Source organism: Thalassophryne amazonica, chromosome 17 (assembly GCF_902500255.1).
Source record: "Thalassophryne amazonica chromosome 17, fThaAma1.1, whole genome shotgun sequence".
NCBI classification, from domain to species: domain Eukaryota; kingdom Metazoa; phylum Chordata; class Actinopteri; order Batrachoidiformes; family Batrachoididae; genus Thalassophryne; species Thalassophryne amazonica.
The window spans coordinates 34,404,253-34,423,992 of NC_047119.1; the positions used below are offsets into that span (position 1 = coordinate 34,404,253).

General features: G+C 39.1%; 1 protein-coding gene across 1 annotated transcript in view; it reads right to left on the reverse strand.

The window, feature by feature from the left end:
* Nucleotides 1-4,158: 4,158 nt before the first annotated feature.
* Nucleotides 4,159-19,740, reverse strand: part of ccdc80l2 (coiled-coil domain containing 80 like 2) — a 55,224-nt gene continuing 39,642 nt past the window's right edge. Inside the window, 5 exon segments of the mRNA XM_034193026.1 lie at nucleotides 4,159-4,619; nucleotides 4,773-4,853; nucleotides 11,685-11,788; nucleotides 12,355-12,506; nucleotides 13,841-13,977. Coding sequence (XP_034048917.1) covers nucleotides 4,285-4,619; nucleotides 4,773-4,853; nucleotides 11,685-11,788; nucleotides 12,355-12,506; nucleotides 13,841-13,977 — 809 coding nt within the window. The 3' untranslated portion in view covers nucleotides 4,159-4,284.

A 19,740-nucleotide genomic window follows, 5' to 3' on the forward strand; every position in this document is an offset into this window, starting at 1 on the left:
CAATTTATACTACAGGACTGCTTGTGACATGACTGTAGTACTTCCTCTCACAGTGAGTGTGTGTGCATGTGTGTGTCGCTACCTCGCTTATCTCTGCGTGTTGATCTCATGGATTTGCCTGTCCCGTATTAAACTGCATCCACTTTCCCTGTCAGATCAACATAAGAAAGTTCAATCCTGTAGAACAGATCAGATGGATGTTTCCCTTTTGTGACAGTATTAACAATTTACAACCCCAATTCCAATGAAGTTGGAACATTATGTGAAATGTAAATAAAAACAGAATACAATGATTTGCAAGTCCTCTTCAACCTATATTCAACTGAATACACCACAAAGACAAGATATTTAATGTTCAAACTGAAACTTTTTTGTTTTTGTGCAAATATTTTCTCATGTTAAAATAGATGCCTGCAACACGTTTCAAAAAAATTGGGACGAGGCAACAAAAGACTGGGAAAGTTGATGAATGCTCAAATAATACCTAATTGGAAACAGGCGAGTGTCATGATTGGGTATAAAAGGAGCATCCCCAAAAGGCTCAGGCATTCACAAGCAAAGATGGGGCGAGGATCACCACTTTGTGAACAACTGCGTGAAAAAAATAGTCCAACATTTTAAGAACAATGTTTCTCAACGTTCAATTGCTAGGAATGTAGGGATTCCATCATCTACAGTCCGTAATATAATCAGAAGATTAAGAGAATCTGGAGAACTTTCTACATGTAAGCAGCAAGTGCGAAAGTCATCCTTGAATGCCCATGACCTTCGATCCCTCAGGTAGCAGTGCATTAAAAACTGTCATCATTGTGTAAAAGATCTTACTGTGTGGGTTCAGTAACACTTCAGAAAACCACTGTCAGTTAACACAGTTCGTCGCTACAAGTGCAAGTTAAAACTCTACCATGCAAAGTGAAAGCCGTACATCAACAACATCCAGAAACGCAGCCGCCTTCTCTGGGCCCGAGCTCATTAGAAATGGACAGAGACAGAGTGGAAAAGTGTGCTGTGGTGTGATGAGTCCACATTTCAAATTATTTTTGGAAATCATGGACGTCATGTCCTCTGGACAAAAGAGGGAAAAGACTAGGGATGGGTATCGAGAACCGGTTCCTTTCGGGTATCGTTAAGAAATGATTTGATCCACCGATATCAATAACCTTTTTACTTAACGATTCCCTTATTGGTCCTTCAGAGTGGCCATTGTTTTTGGGGGTGTTTGTCAGGAAAATTATAATTTCTCTACATTGATTACAGACGCGGGTCTGTAATCAACTTTTCTGCAGTGCGGCTTTGCTTTGAACCTTGAACCAATCGAAGCAGTGATTCGTAGATCGAAGCAGTGCTTTGATCATTGCTTTGTTGATTAATTTTTCTTTCGCTTTCCCCCGCTAAAACCCTAAAGAGCATATGGCTGTGAGTATTGTTTACCTTTTTATGTTAAACCGACCTGTTATGGTCTTCTGAAACAGTTGATAGATGTATTTTATACCTTAAGAACAGGACCAATGCTAACACGTTAGCATGTCTATGGCATTTCAATGTTAGCATTAAGCAGTTGCAGCTGTCAAGCATTGGTTGTCGTAAAAGAGTCAAATGTATTACAAATCGTAATATTTTTTAAATTTATTTTTGTTTATATATTAATAATAGCAAGCACAACAATAATAGTAATAATAACTAATCTAATGATTATATACAATTTCAGAGAAAGAGACAAAAAGAACCTGAATTAAAACAGAAAATGAACTAACAATGAACATACATAAATAAACACATACATACATACATACAGAAATAACTGTTTCCTGTTAACACCTAGTGACTCTCACACCTCCATTTCATCCCTGTCTTATTTAAGTTTAGTGACAGGTTGTTTCGGTCAAACCATATTTTCAGTTTGTTAATTTCTTCAGCGATTTCCTCCAGATCTATCTTCCAAACTAGAAAACTGCTGCATCCTAGTAAGAGCAGAATACTACTGGAATGAATTTGAATAAGGAAAGTTATTTTTTTTCTCACCTAAATGGATGCTGCACTCACTCCAGTTTATTGTCTGGAATAGTCCCAGATTGCATTTCAGAGCTTCTAGAATTCAAAAATTTTCGTGCACGTGGTGTTGGGGGGCGAATTTTGTGTTTTAACTTTTTTTGTTTTTCACCACTTTCATCCTTCAATATGTCAATCGTGAGTCACTTTTGTGTGGATTAAAGTCACTAACTGGGACTCCTGTCTTGTTGCGAGAAAGAAACAAGAATTGTCCTCTGTTCTGTTCACACAGCTTCAAACGCTGCGCGGCTCTCTGACAAGTCAAGTTAGAACAATAGAATTCAGTCTGAATGAATAACTTCAAAGCAAAACACCGTTTTGTTTATTTTTATTTATGTCCAGAGATCAAGGATACAGTGACCAATTTCAAATTTACTTTAAGACTCGAAGAAATACATAGAAAACCTGTAAAGCCTACTTTTACGACAAAATTCACAAGAGGTATCAATAAGGGAATTGATAAGGAATCGGATCGATAAGCAGAATCGATAATGGCATCAATATCGATAAAATCTTAATACCCATCCCGAGAAAAGGCCATCGAGATTGTTGCCAGCGCAAAGTTCAATGGTATGGGGGTGTGTTAGTGCCCATGGCATGGGCAACTTACACATCTGTGATGGCACCATCAATGCTGAAAGGTACATCCGGGTTTTGGAGCAACACATGCTGCCATCTGCACGTGTTGCAACAGTGTGGCTTTGTAGTAAAAGAGTGCAGGTACTAGACTGGCCTGCCTGTAGTCCAGACCTGTCGGCCTTTGAAAATGTGTGGCGCATTATGAAGCGCAAAATACGACAACGGAGACCCTGGGCTGTTGAACAACAACTGAACTCATACATCAAGCGAGAATAGGAAAGAATTCCACCTACAAAGCTTCAACAATTAGTGTCCTTAGTTCCTGAATGTTTATTGAGTGTTGTTAGAAGGTGATGTAACACAGTGGTAAACATACCACTGTCCCAGCTTTTTTTAAACACGTTGCAGCCATCCATTTAAAAAACAAGCAAATATTTGCACAAAAACAATAAAGTTTCAGTTTGAACATTAAATATCTTGTCTTTTCACTATTTACTTGAATACAGGTTAAAGAGGATTTGCAAATCACTGTATTCTGTTTTTGTTTACATTTTACACAACGTCCCAACTTCATTTGAAATGGGGTTGTAGACAAGCAGTGTGCATTATTTGATATGGGTGTACATTCCTGATGTGTCCAGCAGGTGGGAGCACAGCACGTGATGTGCTCCTTTTTCATGCGGAGTCCTGAATAATGTTCCATGTGCACTGCCACGTTTGCATGCAGAGGTATAATAGTTTTTGTTCTGTCCTATGGATATAGACTGTATCTCTTTAAAGCTACAGTGTGTAGGATTCAGCCTCATCTGATAGTGAGGTTGCACATAGCATTATGCCATCACTGGTCACAAATTTGTTTCCCTTCACATTTTCAGTTCCTTCCCGATGGGGATTCATGCTCCCTTGCTTTTTATTGTGAGAATCAGTATGTCTGATTCTTCATTTCACAAAAATGAAGGTTTTCAAACTTATTAGCCTGCATGAACAACCTGTAGAAAGTGTACAGAGGAGGAACGATGAATTCTTCTGCCTTTTTCTTCAGTCTTCACTGCAAAGTGGGAAAGAGAGTAAGTATGTCCATTTTGGGCTACCGTATCAATATGGCTGCCTCCATGACGAGCCCACTCCCTATGTGGATATGAAAGGCTCATTCTTAGCTCACGATAACACATTGATTTGTCATTGAAGGTAATGAACAGATGGTTATGAATGCAATGTTCCATTTCTGCTAATCAACCCCCAAAATCCCACACACTGTAGCTTTAAATCAAACATCTTTAGCTCAGACCAAAACCATTAACATTTGTTTTGTTTCACTACAGTTTCAGTTCCAACATTACATATTTTGATTTGTATATTTGAATGTGTTTGAAAAAGATCAGACAGAGGTTTTGCCAAAAACCACACTCTCCCCAGTATTGGGTGAACTTGTTCTTTCTGTTCTGTTGTAGCTGTGCCAAGTTTTCTGAAAAAGCTGATGTGTAGAGAACATAGTGATTGCTTTCATCCAAACCACTGTATGACGTTTTCAACACCACTGTTTAAATTTATTGCTTACAAACACAACATATCCATTATATCATTGGGGTTAATATCTCCTTTTGAGAATTTAGGTAGCTCTTCACTCCACTCTTTCTTCTTCCTTGTTCCTCACCATCAGTCCTCTGACTGGTGATACAAGTACCTCTCCTCCTCTCTGTCTTCATCATACCCATGCTGAAGCTCTCCCTCGGCACCTCCTCTTCCTCTGTCCTCAGGGCATTGGATCCCCAGTTTCCTCTGCAGCTTCTCCTCCTCCAGGCGAAGCTCCATGGAGTCCACCAGGTCATAGATGTTGTCCAAAGACCACATGGGTGAAGGAAACCATGCCTTGACATCACTGTCCTTGCCCACAACAAGCATACTGAAATAGTCCTTACTGATCTTTAGTTGTTCTCTCAGACTGTTGACCGAGTCACGGGATAAAGACTCGAGCTCACTCTGACTATGACCTGCAGGAAAATAAAATACTATGAGTGGTCATCTTTATTTACTTTTACTTTTTTGGTTTATGCTCAGTATTGATATTTCAACATTTCTGGCGAGTAACACCCTGCCCTAAATGTTTTTTCATGCCCCTGTACTGACCTGTAACACTGACTCACCATTGAGTGGAAAAAGCACAACCGTTCCTGAGGCTTCTTCACCCGAACCGATCAGCTTCAACATGGCAAAATGACGAATGCCTGCCGAAAGACTAAAGGTTACTTACAGTCCGCCTTAATTGATAATAAACTGAAAGTATGTAGTTTTCAAGCAAATTCAAAAGACAAACACTTTGTATTCAGCGTGACAGGTCAAAGTAGCATGTCGCTGAGTCTACGCGCCTGCTACTGGCGGTGGTTTTTGTCACAATCACAAACTAATGCACCAATCTTTCAAAATGTTTCTAAATATGTCTATAACACAACCAGACACCCACAAATGTAGTTTTGTTCAGCATCTTTAGACATTGATCAGAACATAACTGCACGTTGCTCCATTTATTTGTGCTTGCAGCTTGTTATCACAACATAAAGTCCATACTGTACATGTGATTTCTTATTTTGTTTATTTGTAATAAATTTGTAAAAATCTAAAAAAAAACTTCATACAATGTCATTATGGTGTACTGTGTGTAGAATTTTGAGGAAAAAAATGAATTTCATACATTGTGGAATAAGGCTGTAACATAACAAAATGTGGAAAAAGTGCAGCGCTGTGAATACTTTCTGGCTGCACTGTATACTTCTTTTGCTGTAAAATACTGTGTTGTGTCCAGGGGCGCCGCCAGGGATTTTGGACCCCATGAAAAGAAATCTTACTGGGCCACCTCTGATATTATTTTGTCAGTATTATAATTGTATTAAGGGCCTCTCTGGGCTCCTGTCAATCATGGGCCCCTAGAATCCTTCTCCTTCTCCCCTTTTTAGCACCCCTGGTTGTCTTCATTATTTGCTAAAATATCTCCTGGAGACGGTTTTGATCTGGGAGTGCTTAGAAGCTACTAGCATTGCAGAGAGCCTACAGTGGATTAATGTAATCCCTCACATCTGGACACCACAGATCTACTATGCATTTTATAGTGCATCTGGATCTACAATCTGTCCCACACAACAACACTAAGCAATGTATCTGTCTGTTCTCCTTCTCTCCAGTTTCTATGGCCAGTTTCCATCAAACTTGTTGTGTGGAGGAGCTCTGACCCCAGAATTGCCCTTAAATGTTTGTTTTGGCAAAGGTTAAGTTCATTGATCAAAGTTCAAAGCACAATGGCCAGGTGATACAGCTAATCACTAACCGCTAATTTTCAGTATTGTCTCTGGTACACTCTCAGCTACTGACAAGCCGATTTTGAGTTTAAGCTATGCCAACGCTTCTGATTAGAATCAGAGACGATCACAAACCCAACACAACCAATCAGCGCTTCTGTCTTTGTGCGTCCTGCCCACTACTGTAAGAAAGAATCATTCACATTTACAGCATACAGCGGTCTAGATGTGAGGTAGACGCCCTGAAAAGAAAAGCATGTTTGATTTATGGTTTTGATTTATAAATCAAATTAATCCGGATAGAATAACTACATTAATGGCAACTCTGATATTTTCACAAAGTGAAAATATAACACATATCTTAATTTTAAAATAATGCACTAATTCTGAATGTTTTGAACATTAACACACCAAAATGCATTATGGGTAAAATAAGCCTTCCCTCATCACTGATTGGTTGATGTAAAAAACAATACACAAGTGACTGTAACACGTTGGTTTTTACAAATAAAATAAATGTGTATTTGTAAAATATGTAATTTTTTTCATTTGCAAAAAAAAAAAAAAAAAAGGCAATTGCAAAATTGAAAATTGTTTAAGTTGTGATTCAGCTCTACAACCGTGTGACATAACCGGGCGCCATTCACACTGCCATCCAGTAGACGGCAGTGTTCTATGCATTTTGACCCATCTACTGGATGGCAGTGTGAATTGCGCCTAGTTATATCACACGGTTGTAGAGTTGAATCACAACTTAACAACCAGAATAGGGTTTACAAATGTTTTTTCACTGTTACTATGAAAACTTTAGCAGACTAAATTAGCAGAACTAAATTTAGCAGAAGCTAATTGGTCCACTGATAGTTTTTGAAGTTAGCTAAAAAGCTAATCCGTGAACAAAAAAGTTAGCATTGCTAATTAGCAGTTAGCGGATTACCGGAATTGTGCCCACCACTGCTTTTAATAAATTTACCAAGCTTGGTATGCCGATGAGCACTGATCACAAAATTGTCCTTAAAATATTCATTTAGGGAAAGTTCAAAGTAGAGGAATTTGATTTTCATCAAGCCTTGAACTAAATGTAGCTGTGTGTGTGTGTTCATGTCTGTGGCTTGGAGTTAGTGTCCTGTCCCCTGTATGTCATCTGTGTGTGTGTTGTTGTGGGTCATCCTTTGTGTCCTTGGTCTCTCTCCTGCATCTGTGTTCCATCCTCAGTCTGTGTTTTGTCTCCCGCATATGTCCCTTTGGTTCATCATGTTTTGTTCATCTGGTTCGGTTACTCTGCCACTTCTCATTTCTAGGTTGTTTTTGTGTTTATGCTTCTGGCTGTAGTTTTTGGATATGGTTCAGTTCTCTTTGTTGTTAGATTTATGAATGTTCCTTTTCATGTGTTTGTCTTCGTGTTAGTTTTTTTCCTCCGTTGCTGGTTTTGCACTTCTGAGTTCCACATTGCTTTCCTGTTTGAGTTCATTGGTTTTTGTTCAGTTTATATTGTTATTTGATCGCATCTTTTTATGCGTTAGTGTATTTAGGATGTTGTTGTATTCCCTTATGATACGCTCTTTGCACTTTTGAGTCCCCCTGTGGTTTTTGACATCTTTCATGAGGTTTAATTATTGTGTTTTATGACTTTTCACATGCCTGTCTTCACACACACACACGAGTATATACATATATCTTTTATTCACTTTCTGATGCTGTTAGTTTTTCCCACCTTGTTGTCTTATGACCTTTGACTTTTTCACACACCTGTCTTTTATTTACTCATCAGTTCATTTTGCTTTTAAGCCACACCTCTGTCCCTCTTACTGTAGTTTGCCAGTTTGACATTGCTTCCCTTGGAGTGTGGGTATTCTGAATTTGTTTGCTACCCTTTTTGTGCCTCTGCACTGTAAACCCAAATGTTCAAATAAAGTAAAAAGACTGAGTAGTGTAAACTCAAAGTTGTAAGAAAACGTTCTGCTTACTTAACTATTTCAAGTTTGTGTAGCATGGTCTTAGTTTTTGAGTGAAGTAAACAGAATTTTTGATTGACTTGAACTAACTATATTGAGTAAGCAAAACTTCAAAGCATAACTTAAGCAAGGAAAAACTCCCTTTTAACAAGAAGAAACCTCCAGCAGAACCAGGCTCAGGGAGGGGCAGTCTTCTGCTGGGACTGGTTGGGGCTGAGGGAGAGAACCAGGAAAAAGACATGCTGTGGAGGGGAGCAGAGATCGATCACTAATGATTAAATGCAGAGTGGTGCATACAGAGCAAAAAGAGAAAGAAACAGTGCATCATGGGAACCCCCCAGCAGTCTACGTCTATAGCAGCATAACTAAGGGATGGTTCAGGGTCACCTGATCCAGCCCTAACTATAAGCTTTAGCAAAAAGGAAAGTTTTAAGCCTAATCTTAAAAGTAGAGAGGGTGTCTGTCTCCCTGATCTGAATTGGGAGCTGGTTCCACAGGAGAGGAGCCTGAAAGCTGAAGGCTCTGCCTCCCATTCTACTCTTACAAACCCTAGGAACTACAAGTAAGCCTGCAGTCTGAGAGCGAAGCGCTCTATTGGGGTGATATGGTACTACGAGGTCCCTAAGATAAGATGGGACCTGATTATTCAAAACCTTATAAGTAAGAAGAAGAATTTTAAATTCTATTCTAGAATTAACAGGAAGCCAATGAAGAGAGGCCAATATGGGTGAGATATGCTCTCTCCTTCTAGTCCCCGTCAGTACTCTAGCTGCAGCATTTTGAATTAACTGAAGGCTTTTTAGGGAACTTTTAGGACAACCTGATAATAATGAATTACAATAGTCCAGCCTAGAGGAAATAAATGCATGAATTAGTTTTTCAGCATCACTCTGAGACAAGACCTTTCTGATTTTAGAGATATTACGTAAATGCAAAAAAGCAGTCCTACATATTTGTTTAATATGCGCTTTGAATGACATATCCTGATCAAAAATGACTCCAAGATTTCTCACAGTATTACTAGAGGTCAGGGTAATGCCATCCAGAGTAAGGATCTGGTTAGACACCATGTTTCTAAGATTTGTGGGGCCAAGTACAATAACTTCAGTTTTATCTGAGTTTAAAAGCAGGAAATTAGAGGTCATCCATGTCTTTATGTCTGTAAGACAATCCTGCAGTTTAGCTAATTGGTGTGTGTCCTCTGGCTTCATGGATAGATAAAGCTGGGTATCATCTGCGTAACAATGAAAATTTAAGCAATACCGTCTAATAATACTGCCTAAGGGAAGCATGTATAAAGTGAATAAAATTGGTCCTAGCACAGAACCTTGAGGAACTCCATAATTAACTTTAGTCTGTGAAGAAGATTCCTCATTTACATGAACAAATTGTAATCTATTAGACAAATATGATTCAAACCACCGCAGCGCAGTGCCTTTAATACCTATGGCATGCTCTAATCTCTGTAATAAAATTTTATGGTCAACAGTATCAAAAGCAGCACTGAGGTCTAACAGAACAAGCACAGAGATGAGTCCACTGTCCGAGGCCATAAGAAGATCATTTGTAACCTTCACTAATGCTGTTTCTGTACTATGATGAATTCTAAAACCTGACTGAAACTCTTCAAATAGACCATTCCTCTGCAGATGATCAGTTAGCTGTTTTACAACTACCCTTTCAAGAATTTTTGAGAGAAAAGGAAGGTTGGAGATTGGCCTATAATTAGCTAAGATAGCTGGGTCAAGTGATGGCTTTTTAAGTAATGGTTTAATTACTGCCACCTTAAAAGCCTGTGGTACATAGCCAACTAACAAAGATAGATTGATCATATTTAAGATCAAAGCATTAAATAATGGTAGGGCTTCCTTGAGCAGCCTGGTAGGAATGGGGTCTAATAAACATGTTGATGGTTTGGATGAAGTAACTAATGAAAATAACTCAGACAGAACAATCAGAGAGAAAGAGTCTAACCAAATACCGCCATCACTGAAAGCAGCCAAAGATAACGATACGTCTTTGGGATGGTTATGAGTAATTTTTTCTCTAATAGTTAAAATTTTGTTAGCAAAGAAAGTCATGAAGTCATTACTAGTTAAAGTTAATGGAATACTCAGCTCAATAGAGCTCTGACTCTTTGTCAGCCTGGCTACAGTGCTGAAAAGAAACCTGGGGTTGTTCTTATTTTCTTCAATTAGTGATGAGTAGAAAGATGTCCTAGCTTTACAGAGGGCTTTTTTATAGAGCAACAGACTCTTTTTCCAGGCTAAGTGAAGATCTTCTAAATTAGTGAGATGCCATTTCCTCTCCAACTTACGGGTTATCTGCTTTAAGCTACGAGTTTGTGAGTTATACCACGGAGTCAGGCACTTCTGATTTAAAGCTCTCTTTTTAGAGGAGCTACAGCATCCAAAGTTGTCTTCAATGAGGATGTAAAACTATTGACGAGATACTCTATCTCACTTACAGAGTTTAGGTAGCTACTCTGCACTGTGTTGGTATATGGCATTAGAGAACATAAAGAAGGAATCATATCCTTAAACCTAGTTACAGCGCTTTCTGAAAGACTTCTAGTGTAATGAAACTTATTCCCCACTGCTGGGTAGTCCATCAGAGTAAATGTAAATGTTATTAAGAAATGATCAGACAGAAGGGAGTTTTCAGGGAATACTGTTAAGTCTTCTATTTCCATACCATAAGTCAGAACAAGATCTAAGATATGATTAAAGTGGTGGGTGGACTCATTTACTTTTTGAGCAAAGCCAATAGAGTCTAATAATAGATTAAATGCAGTGTTGAGGCTGTCAACACAACAAAAGGGGCAAACTTAAGAACTACCATAACAAATCAAAAAGGGGAAAACCAGAAAACTAAAACTTGAATGGACTAACTGAACGGTACAGAAAAGTGAATACAATAAAATGGTAAAACAATCTATCGGTTAATCCACAAATAAACAAAACCCAGTGAACACAGCATAATGCAAAGAATAAAACAAGATAACTGATAAACAGAAAATGCAATGAATAACAAATGGAACATAATCTGATGAGCAACACCAGAGATAAATAATAACAAAAACCTGTGACTAAACATTATACAACAAATGTGATAACCAGAACTAAATTAAGACTAAAGTAACAAAAGACCCAGAGTAACAAATACAAACTGCACAATAAATGATAAGCAAAGAATGAACCAGTGACGAAAGTGTAACACAAGGAAAAGCAACAAATAACTGAAAGACTACAAACTAAATGATGAGGTGCTGAATGAAAACAGTGACTAAATAATAAAGAAAGCAAAACGATAGAGTCAAACTGAGACTAACATGATAAAGTATGAACTAATGAAAAGTAAAACCAGAAAATCACAACAGAAATATGCCAAGGGCTAAGACCTAAAACCTGAGCTGGGGCCAAGCATGACAGAGTGTTGACTCATTTCCCAGTGACTGTTTGAACTTTGCTTGTGTGTTTATTTTGGACCCTTTGCTATGCCTTGTTTTTTTTGCCCTTGTTTGGATATTTGATTTTTTGTGAGACAATAAGTCACCTGTGTGTTTGCACCTACCACTTGTCTCATTGCTGCCTGCATTTTGGGTTCAAACATTCCTTAGTTAAAACATAACATCCATTTAGGTGGATTCCAAAACTTCTCTAAGATCAGCCAGGGGTTTTGTATTTATAATTGTGCCCATAACAGGGAAGTCTTTGGACTTGAATGTCATTTCTGCTCTTGTTGAATCATTTTTATGTTGTATGAACAAACTGATTTGTGCAGAATGATGTGAGGATGATGCCTTACTGACCCAGATGACACTCCTGTCCCCTGAGAGCCAAGAGCTGCTGCTGGAAAGAGTAGTCCTCTTCAGAGGGAGCTGAGAGGAGTAGAAGTCTCCTCTTAGCCATGAACCTAAAAATCCATAAAACGTTTCACTGGTTGATGGAATTTACAGGAAAAGAAAAAAGCTGATGGTGAAAGGTTCATCCTGTTTTCATGTCATGGTCTATACTGAAATTAAATAAAACCACTCAATTATTAAAAAAGAAAAAGAAAGTCTTATATAGGCCCCAAGAACCATTGGTGAAGGTGCTTATCCCTGGATTCCATCGTCTGTGGATGTGAGCCTACGTCTCCCTCTGGATGTGATGCCAACCCAGCACAGGTTACTTCCCCAGCCTGTTTGGACTAAGCCAATACAAATAAGGTGTTTTGTCCAAGGACATAGACAGGTAGCATGACCAGGAATCAAACACAGGTCTACTTATTGGTAGGACATCTCCTTCCTGAGCTTCCTGCTCTGCTTCACTCTACTAATGACCAGTTCTATCCACTTTGATCTTATAGTATCACACTATACGTAAGCAGAACTTACTCATCGTCAAGAAAAAAAATTATTATTACACGATTGAAATGCCAAGCTCATGAAAAAGTCATAAATGAAATCTTTAGCCATCTATGAAATGAGCAGTAAATACCTGAGTAATGAATTGTCTGTTCCTGTCTGCTGCTTGTCCTTATTGCAGGATGGAGGACTCTCCCTTTCTTTTTCTTTCTCTGGCCGTCTTGAGACAAAGTTGTCGATGTACTCAAACAGAGCAGAGCTAGATGGAGGTGCCTCAAAGACTCTCTGAAGTAGAGATCAGTGCTGATTAGACCACAAACAAATCAGATCAACCAAATGTATCTGTACAGTATAAACCCAACAGTACATTCCAGCTTATGAATTCAAATCAAGTTGGATATCCATCATTTTGCATCATGTTCTTTCCAAAACGGTGCTAGTTGCCCATCTTGCCATCTATTTGCCAATTCTGGATCTGCACCAAATTGTGTTTGGTTATATAAATATTTGACAGTAGTACCTCTACCAAGTGACAAAGGAGGCCAGTCAGAATTTAGACTTTTATCCCCATTGGACAGAGTGACAAAAGCAATAAAAGAAAAGAAAATGTCTCCACCAAATAAGAACCATGTCTCCACCAACATGTCATAGTGCTCTTCTCTTTCATGGAAAAAGAGAATTGTTGGAGCAACTTAAAAATAGTGCTTCAGTTGACATCACACAAATGAATTAGGTTGAGCTAAATGAACTTAACACATAATATTTACAACAGTGTTTAATAGTAACCATATCTTTATCTTTCACAAATATGGAACAGCCGTTCCATATCCCCTACTGTACAAGCATTACATCCAAATTTTAACGTTAGTCTTTTACCTTTGGTTTTAATAGCTTTTTGTCTAAATCAAATTACCGGTGTCAGTCCTACTGATGACACGGTTCACAGATTAACACCTTGTTTCTGCTTCAAACTGCACTCCAGTCTTCTATCTCAGTGACAGATATCTGAAGCTTTTATACAACAATCATTTCCACATAAATTCAGCATTATTTCATCATAAAAGGCAGCGGAAGTGATCAGAGCACCGCGGCTAAACAAGTTGCTAGCTAGCTGATGTGTTCACTGCGCGTCTGTCATTTCAAAGCGTCACGGAATTTCATCAATTTTCTGCTTAAAATGGCCTCATTTCTGCTTAAAACTGACTTTAGAATGATTTAAGAGGGTTTACCTTTATCATCTGATGGTTAATAATCCCATTAACCCATTTGATTGCTTTGTTGTGAAGAGACTCCGCCTCAGAGGTGCTGCTGTGGTCCGAAATGGTGCATGCACAGATGCAAAAGGTGGACCGATTTTTAGGGGCGGACTGCTCGGTCTGCGACATTCTACCACATTTGGTCCAAATTGCATAAAACTTTTGTTTAATTATAAGTTCTTACTGAATGATGTAATTTTTGGAGTTCAGTCAGTCACATTTGAGAGTTTTGTTCAGCATAAACTGCGTGCATTATATGGCACATTAGTACACTTTCACAGTGAGAGCATGTACAAGAATGATCCCAAAAAAAAGAGCTGTGCATGCTGAGCAAACAATCAGAAGACAAAAATACACTCTTACATTGGGCTTGATGTCGTAATCCGTGACGGTCATAGAAAAGAGGTCAGAAGACGACATGCCGAGTTCTGATCTCAGCAGTGAGATCAGGCCTGAATCTGTGATCTGATCTGGGAGGTCATGGAGTGTGGACTCTGGCTCTGAAACACAGCAGGAATGAATAAATGCATAAAGGGAGCAGACAGGAAACAGCATGTCATGCAGTCAATCCCAAACTGATTTAAAATAGTGAAAAATAAAAATATTTACAGGCATGGGTGCAATTTGGTGGGGGATGGGGGACATGTCCCCCCCACCTTTTAAACCAGGGGGGACAGAATATGGTATGTCCCCCCATCTTCTGACATATATGTGTGTACTTGAAACATGCTATGCCAGTCTTATGTGCAAAACCATGTCAGTCTTATGTGCAAAACCATGTCAGAATAGTATCTTTGTTTCTGCAAGTTTGTATTTTTAGCAGCATTGACTTGTTTACAACACCTGTTTCTTGTTCTGTTGTTCACCTGTTTCTTCTTGGAATTTTCTGGGACTGCATTTGCCCAGATTTGAAATCAAAAATAGTTGCCTCTAGGGACTAGTGTCTACATATAAGTATCACTGGACCATATGCTAATTTACTAAATTCTGAAAGTTAGAAAAGGAAATCAGAAAAGCTATCTGGGACCTCAAAAAGCCCATCTGCAATTATTGCTTGATCTCCAAAATCAGTCTATGCAAGCGAAATTATGTTCAGTATGAGTGTTGTCATTAGTGCCACTTCAAAAATTAAATTCATGATAAATAATTTATCCTAAACTTATGATCTGTTGTTTTTTCAAACTTATGCAAAAACAAATCTTGAGAAAAAAAAATACAGTATGCGATGGTTAATAATTATTAAGAGCCTGTTCTTTCATATTTATAAATACATTTTACCACATTGCAGTTGTTGTTTTTTTTAAAGAAAACTCAACCTATCATTCTTTTTGAGTTCTACACATGTGTTGATACCTTATTTACACCAGGATGTTAATAAAATCAATGCTGGCTATTCTCAGAATAAAGTACTTATTTCCACAGTTTCAAATTGCATAAGTCAAATGGTGTCCACTTTATGGTCTTCTCAAAACATTAAAATTACTGTTCTGGATGCTCAGAATGCATCTGAGCTCATCTAGAAACCGTTGGCTTCTGGGGGCCTAAAGCAGCCCCCAGACCCCCGGCCTATGGGCTTTGGCCCTGCGGTCCTCACACTTTGTCCCCCCACCAATTTCTAGCTCTAAATTGCACCCTTGTTTACAGGGGGAGTGTTAAATTTCAGCCTACTCAGTTATTTGTGCTGTACAGAAGCTGCAGAAGCTCGTGTCAATTTCTGTAGTTAAACTAAACATTTACAATGCATAATAGTGCATTTAGAAAATGTGAGTCAATAAACAGAACACCAGGAGATGAACCACAATTGAAAAGCTGAACAGTTTCCTGAGCTGGAACTGTTTTCACGGGATCAAGTACTTGGGAAGAAACAACAGATCAGAACAGTTTTGTTCAGTTTATTCACACACCAGCATCTGTAACATTTTAGACCATCAGCACTGAAACCATCGACTGTGATGTCAGAAAACCACTCTGGTTCAAAACTGCACAAATGTTGCAGTTGATTTTCTGGTGGTGCACAGGGGCAAATGCCCACATGAACTGATACTCAGTTACGGAACTTAACTCTCGCAATGTGGAACGTTACCTTTCTGGTGGGGAAGGAGCCTGAATTTGTGTAGAGATCGAGAGATACCAACTAGAAATAGTTTGGCTCACCTCTACACATAGCACGGGCTCTGGAACCATACTCCTGGAGAGAGGCTGGACTCTCTCTTTTTCAGGAGTTGTCCAGGGTGAGAGGCGCCGGGTGGCTGTGGGGATACTCAAGTCCCCAGCTGAGTACAGAGTTTTCCCCAGTGAACTAGAAGGCTGTCTATGCAACTTCGTGTTGCAGAGAGGAATCCGACTGTGATTTGTGCATATGCACCAAACAGCAGTTCAGGGTATTGAGCCTTCTCATAGACTCTGAGTGGGATCCTTGGAAAGGTTCCTGTTGGCGACTCCTTAGTTCTACTGAGGGACTTCAGTGCACACGTGGGCAACAATGGAGAAACTTGGAGGGGATTGATTGGGAGGAATGATCCCCCTGATCTGAATCCAAGCAGTGATTTGTCATTGGACTTTTGTGAAGTTAGCGACACCAGCAACCATTGTCAATTGTCTTCCGGGGGCCAGAGCAGGCGACATCGAAGGACATTTGAAATTGCTGGCTAAGGCTAAGCGTAAATTTGGTAAGATTGTAATTCACGTCGGCAGTAATGACACTCGGTTACGCCAATCGGAGGTCACTAAAATTAACATTGAATCGGTGTGTAACTTTGCAAAAACAATGTCGGACTCTGTTGTTTTCTCTGGGCCCCTCCCCAATCAGACCGGGAGTGACATGTTTAGCCGCATGTTCTCCTTGAATTGCTGGCTGTCTGAGTGGTGTCCAAAAAATGAGGTGGGCTTCATTGATAATTGGCAAAGCTTCTGGGGAAAACCTGGTCTTGTTAGGAGAGACGGCATCCATCCCACTTTAGAGGGAGCAGCTCTCATTTCTAGAAATCTGGCCAATTTTTTGGGATCCTCCAAACTGTGACTGTCTAGCGTTGGGACCAGGAGGCAGAGCTGTGGTCTTATACACCTCTCTGCAGCTTCTCTCCCCCTGCCATCCCCCTATTACCCCATCCCCGTAGAGACGGTGCCTGCTCCCAGACCACCAATAACTAGCAAAAATCTATTTAAGCATAAAAATTCAAAAAGAAAAAATAATATAGCACCTTCAATTGCACCACAGACTAAAACAGTTAAATGTGGTCTATTAAACATTAGGTCTCTTTCTTCTAAGTCCCTGTTGGTAAATGATATAATAATTGATCAACGTATTGATTTATTCTGCCTAACAGAAACCTGGTTACAGCAGGATGAATATGTTAGTTTAAATGAGTCAACACCCCAGAGTCACACTAACTGTCAGAATGCTCGTAGCACGGGCCGGGGCGGAAGATTAGCAGCAATCTTCCATTCCAGCTTATTAATTAATCAAAAACCTAGACAGAGCTTTAATTCATTTGAAAGCTTGTCTCTTAGTCTTGTCCATCCAAATTGGAAGTCCCAAAAACCAGTTTTATTTGTTATTATCTATCGTCCACCTGGTCGTTACTGTGAGTTTCTCTGTGAATTTTCAGACCTTTTGTCTGACTTAGTGCTTAGCTCAGATAAGATAATTATAGTGGGCGATTTTAACATCCACACAGATGCTGAGAATGACAGCCTCAACACTGCATTTAATCTATTATTAGACTCTATCGGCTTTGCTCAAAAAGTAAATGAGTCCACCCACCACTTTAATCATATTTTAGATCTTGTTCTGACTTATGGTATGGAAATAGAAGACTTAACAGTATTCCCTGAAAACTCCCTTTTGTCTGATCATTTTTTAATAACATTTACATTTACCCTGATGGACTACCCTGCAGTGGGGAATAAGTTTCATTACACTAGAAGTCTTTCAGAAAGCGCTGTAACTAGGTTTAAGGATATGATTCCTTCTTTATGTTCTCTAATGTCATATACCAACACAGAGCAGAGTAGCTACCTAAACTCTGTAAGGGAGTTAGAGTATCTTGTCAATAGTTTTACATCCTCATTGAAGACAACTTTGGATGCTGTAGCTCCTCTGAAAAAGAGAGCTTTAAATCAGAAGTGTCTGACTCCGTGGTATAACTCACAAACTCGTAGCTTAAAGCAGATAACCCGTAAGTTGGAGAGGAAATGGCGTCTCACTAATTTAGAAGATCTTCACTTAGCCTGGAAAAAGAGTTTGTTGCTCTATAAGAAAGCCCTTCGTGAAGCTAGGACATCTTTCTACTCATCACTAATTGAAGAAAATAAGAACAACCCCAGGTTTCTTTTCAGCACTGTAGCCAGGCTGACAAAGAGTCAGAGCTCTATTGAGCTGAGTATTCCATTAACTTTAACTAGTAATGACTTCATGACTTTCTTTGCTAACAAAATTTTGACTATTAGAGAAAAAATTACTCATAACCATCCCAAAGATGTATCGTTATCTTTGGCTGCTTTCAGTGATGCCGGTATTTGGTTAGACTCTTTCTCTCCGATTGTTCTGTCTGAGTTATTTTCATTAGTTACTTCATCCAAACCATCAACATGCTTATTAGACCCCATTCCTGCCAGGCTGCTCAAGGAAGTCTTACCATTATTAATGCTTCAATCTTAAATATGATCAATCTATCTTTGTTAGTTGGTTATGTACCACAGGCCTTTAAGGTGGCAGTAATTAAACCATTACTTAAAAAGCCATCACTTGACCCAGCTATCTTAGCTAATTATAGGCCAATCTCCAACCTTCCTTTTCTCTCAAAGATTCTTGAGAGGGTAGTTGTAAAACAGCTAACTGATCACCTGCAGAGGAATGGTCTATTTGAAGAGTTTCAGTCAGGTTTTAGAATTCATCATAGTACAGAAACAGCATTAGTGAAGGTTACAAATGATCTTCTTATGGCTTCGGACAGTGGACTTATCTCTGTGCTTGTTCTGTTGGACCTCAGTGCTGCTTTTGATACTGTTGACCATAAAATTTTATTACAGAGATTAGAGCATGTCATAGGTATTAAAGGCATTGCGCTGCGGTGGTTTGAATCATATTTGTCTAATAGATTACAGTTTGTTCATGTAAATGGGGAATCTTCTTCACAGACTAAAGTTAATTATGGAGTTCCACAAGGTTCTGTGCTAGGACCAATTTTATTCACTTTATACATGCTTCCCTTGGGCAGTATTATTAGACGGTATTGCTTAAATTTTCATTGTTACGCAGATGATACCCAGCTTTATCTATCCATGAAGCCAGAGGATACGCACCAATTAGCTAAACTGCAGGATTGTCTTACAGACATAAAGACATGGATGACCTCTAATTTCCTGCTTTTAAACTCAGATAAAACTGAAGTTATTGTACTTGGCCCCACAAATCTTAGAAGCATGGTGTCTAACCAGATCGTTACTCTGGATGGCATTTCCCTGATCTCTAGTAATACTGTGAGAAATCTTGGAGTTATTTTTGATCAGGATATGTCATTCAAAGCGCATATTAAACAAATATGTAGGACTGCCTTTTTGCATTTACGCAATATCTCTAAAATCAGAAAGGTCTTGTCTCAGAGTGATGCTGAAAAACTAATTCATGCATTTGTTTCCTCTAGGCTGGACTATTGTAATTCATTATTATCAGGTTGTCCTAAAAGTTCCCTAAAAAGCCTTCAGTTGGTTCAGAATGCTGCAGCTAGAGTACTGACGGGGACTAGCAGGAGAGAGCATATCTCACCCGTGTTGGCCTCCCTTCATTGGCTTCCTGTTAATGCTAGAATAGAATTTAAAATTCTTCTTCTTACTTATAAGGTTTTGAATAATCAGGTCCCATCTTATCTTAGGGACCTCATAGTACCATATTACCCCATTAGAGCGCTTCGCTCTCAGACTGCGGGCTTACTTGTAGTTCCTAGGGTTTGTAAGAGTAGAATGGGAGGCAGAGCCTTCAGCTTTCAGGCTCCTCTCCTGTGGAACCAGCTCCCAATTCAGATCAGGGAGACAGATACCCTCTCTACTTTTAAGATTAGGCTTAAAACTTTCCTTTTCACTAAGGCTTATAGTTAGGGCTGGATCGGGTGACCCTGGACCATCCCTTGGTTATGTTGCTTTAGACGTAGACTGTGTTTCATAATTATTGTATGGCCTTGCCTTGCAATGTGGAGCGCCTTGGGGCAACTGTTTGTTGTGATTTGGCGCTATACAAGAAAAAAGTTGATTGATTGATTGATTGA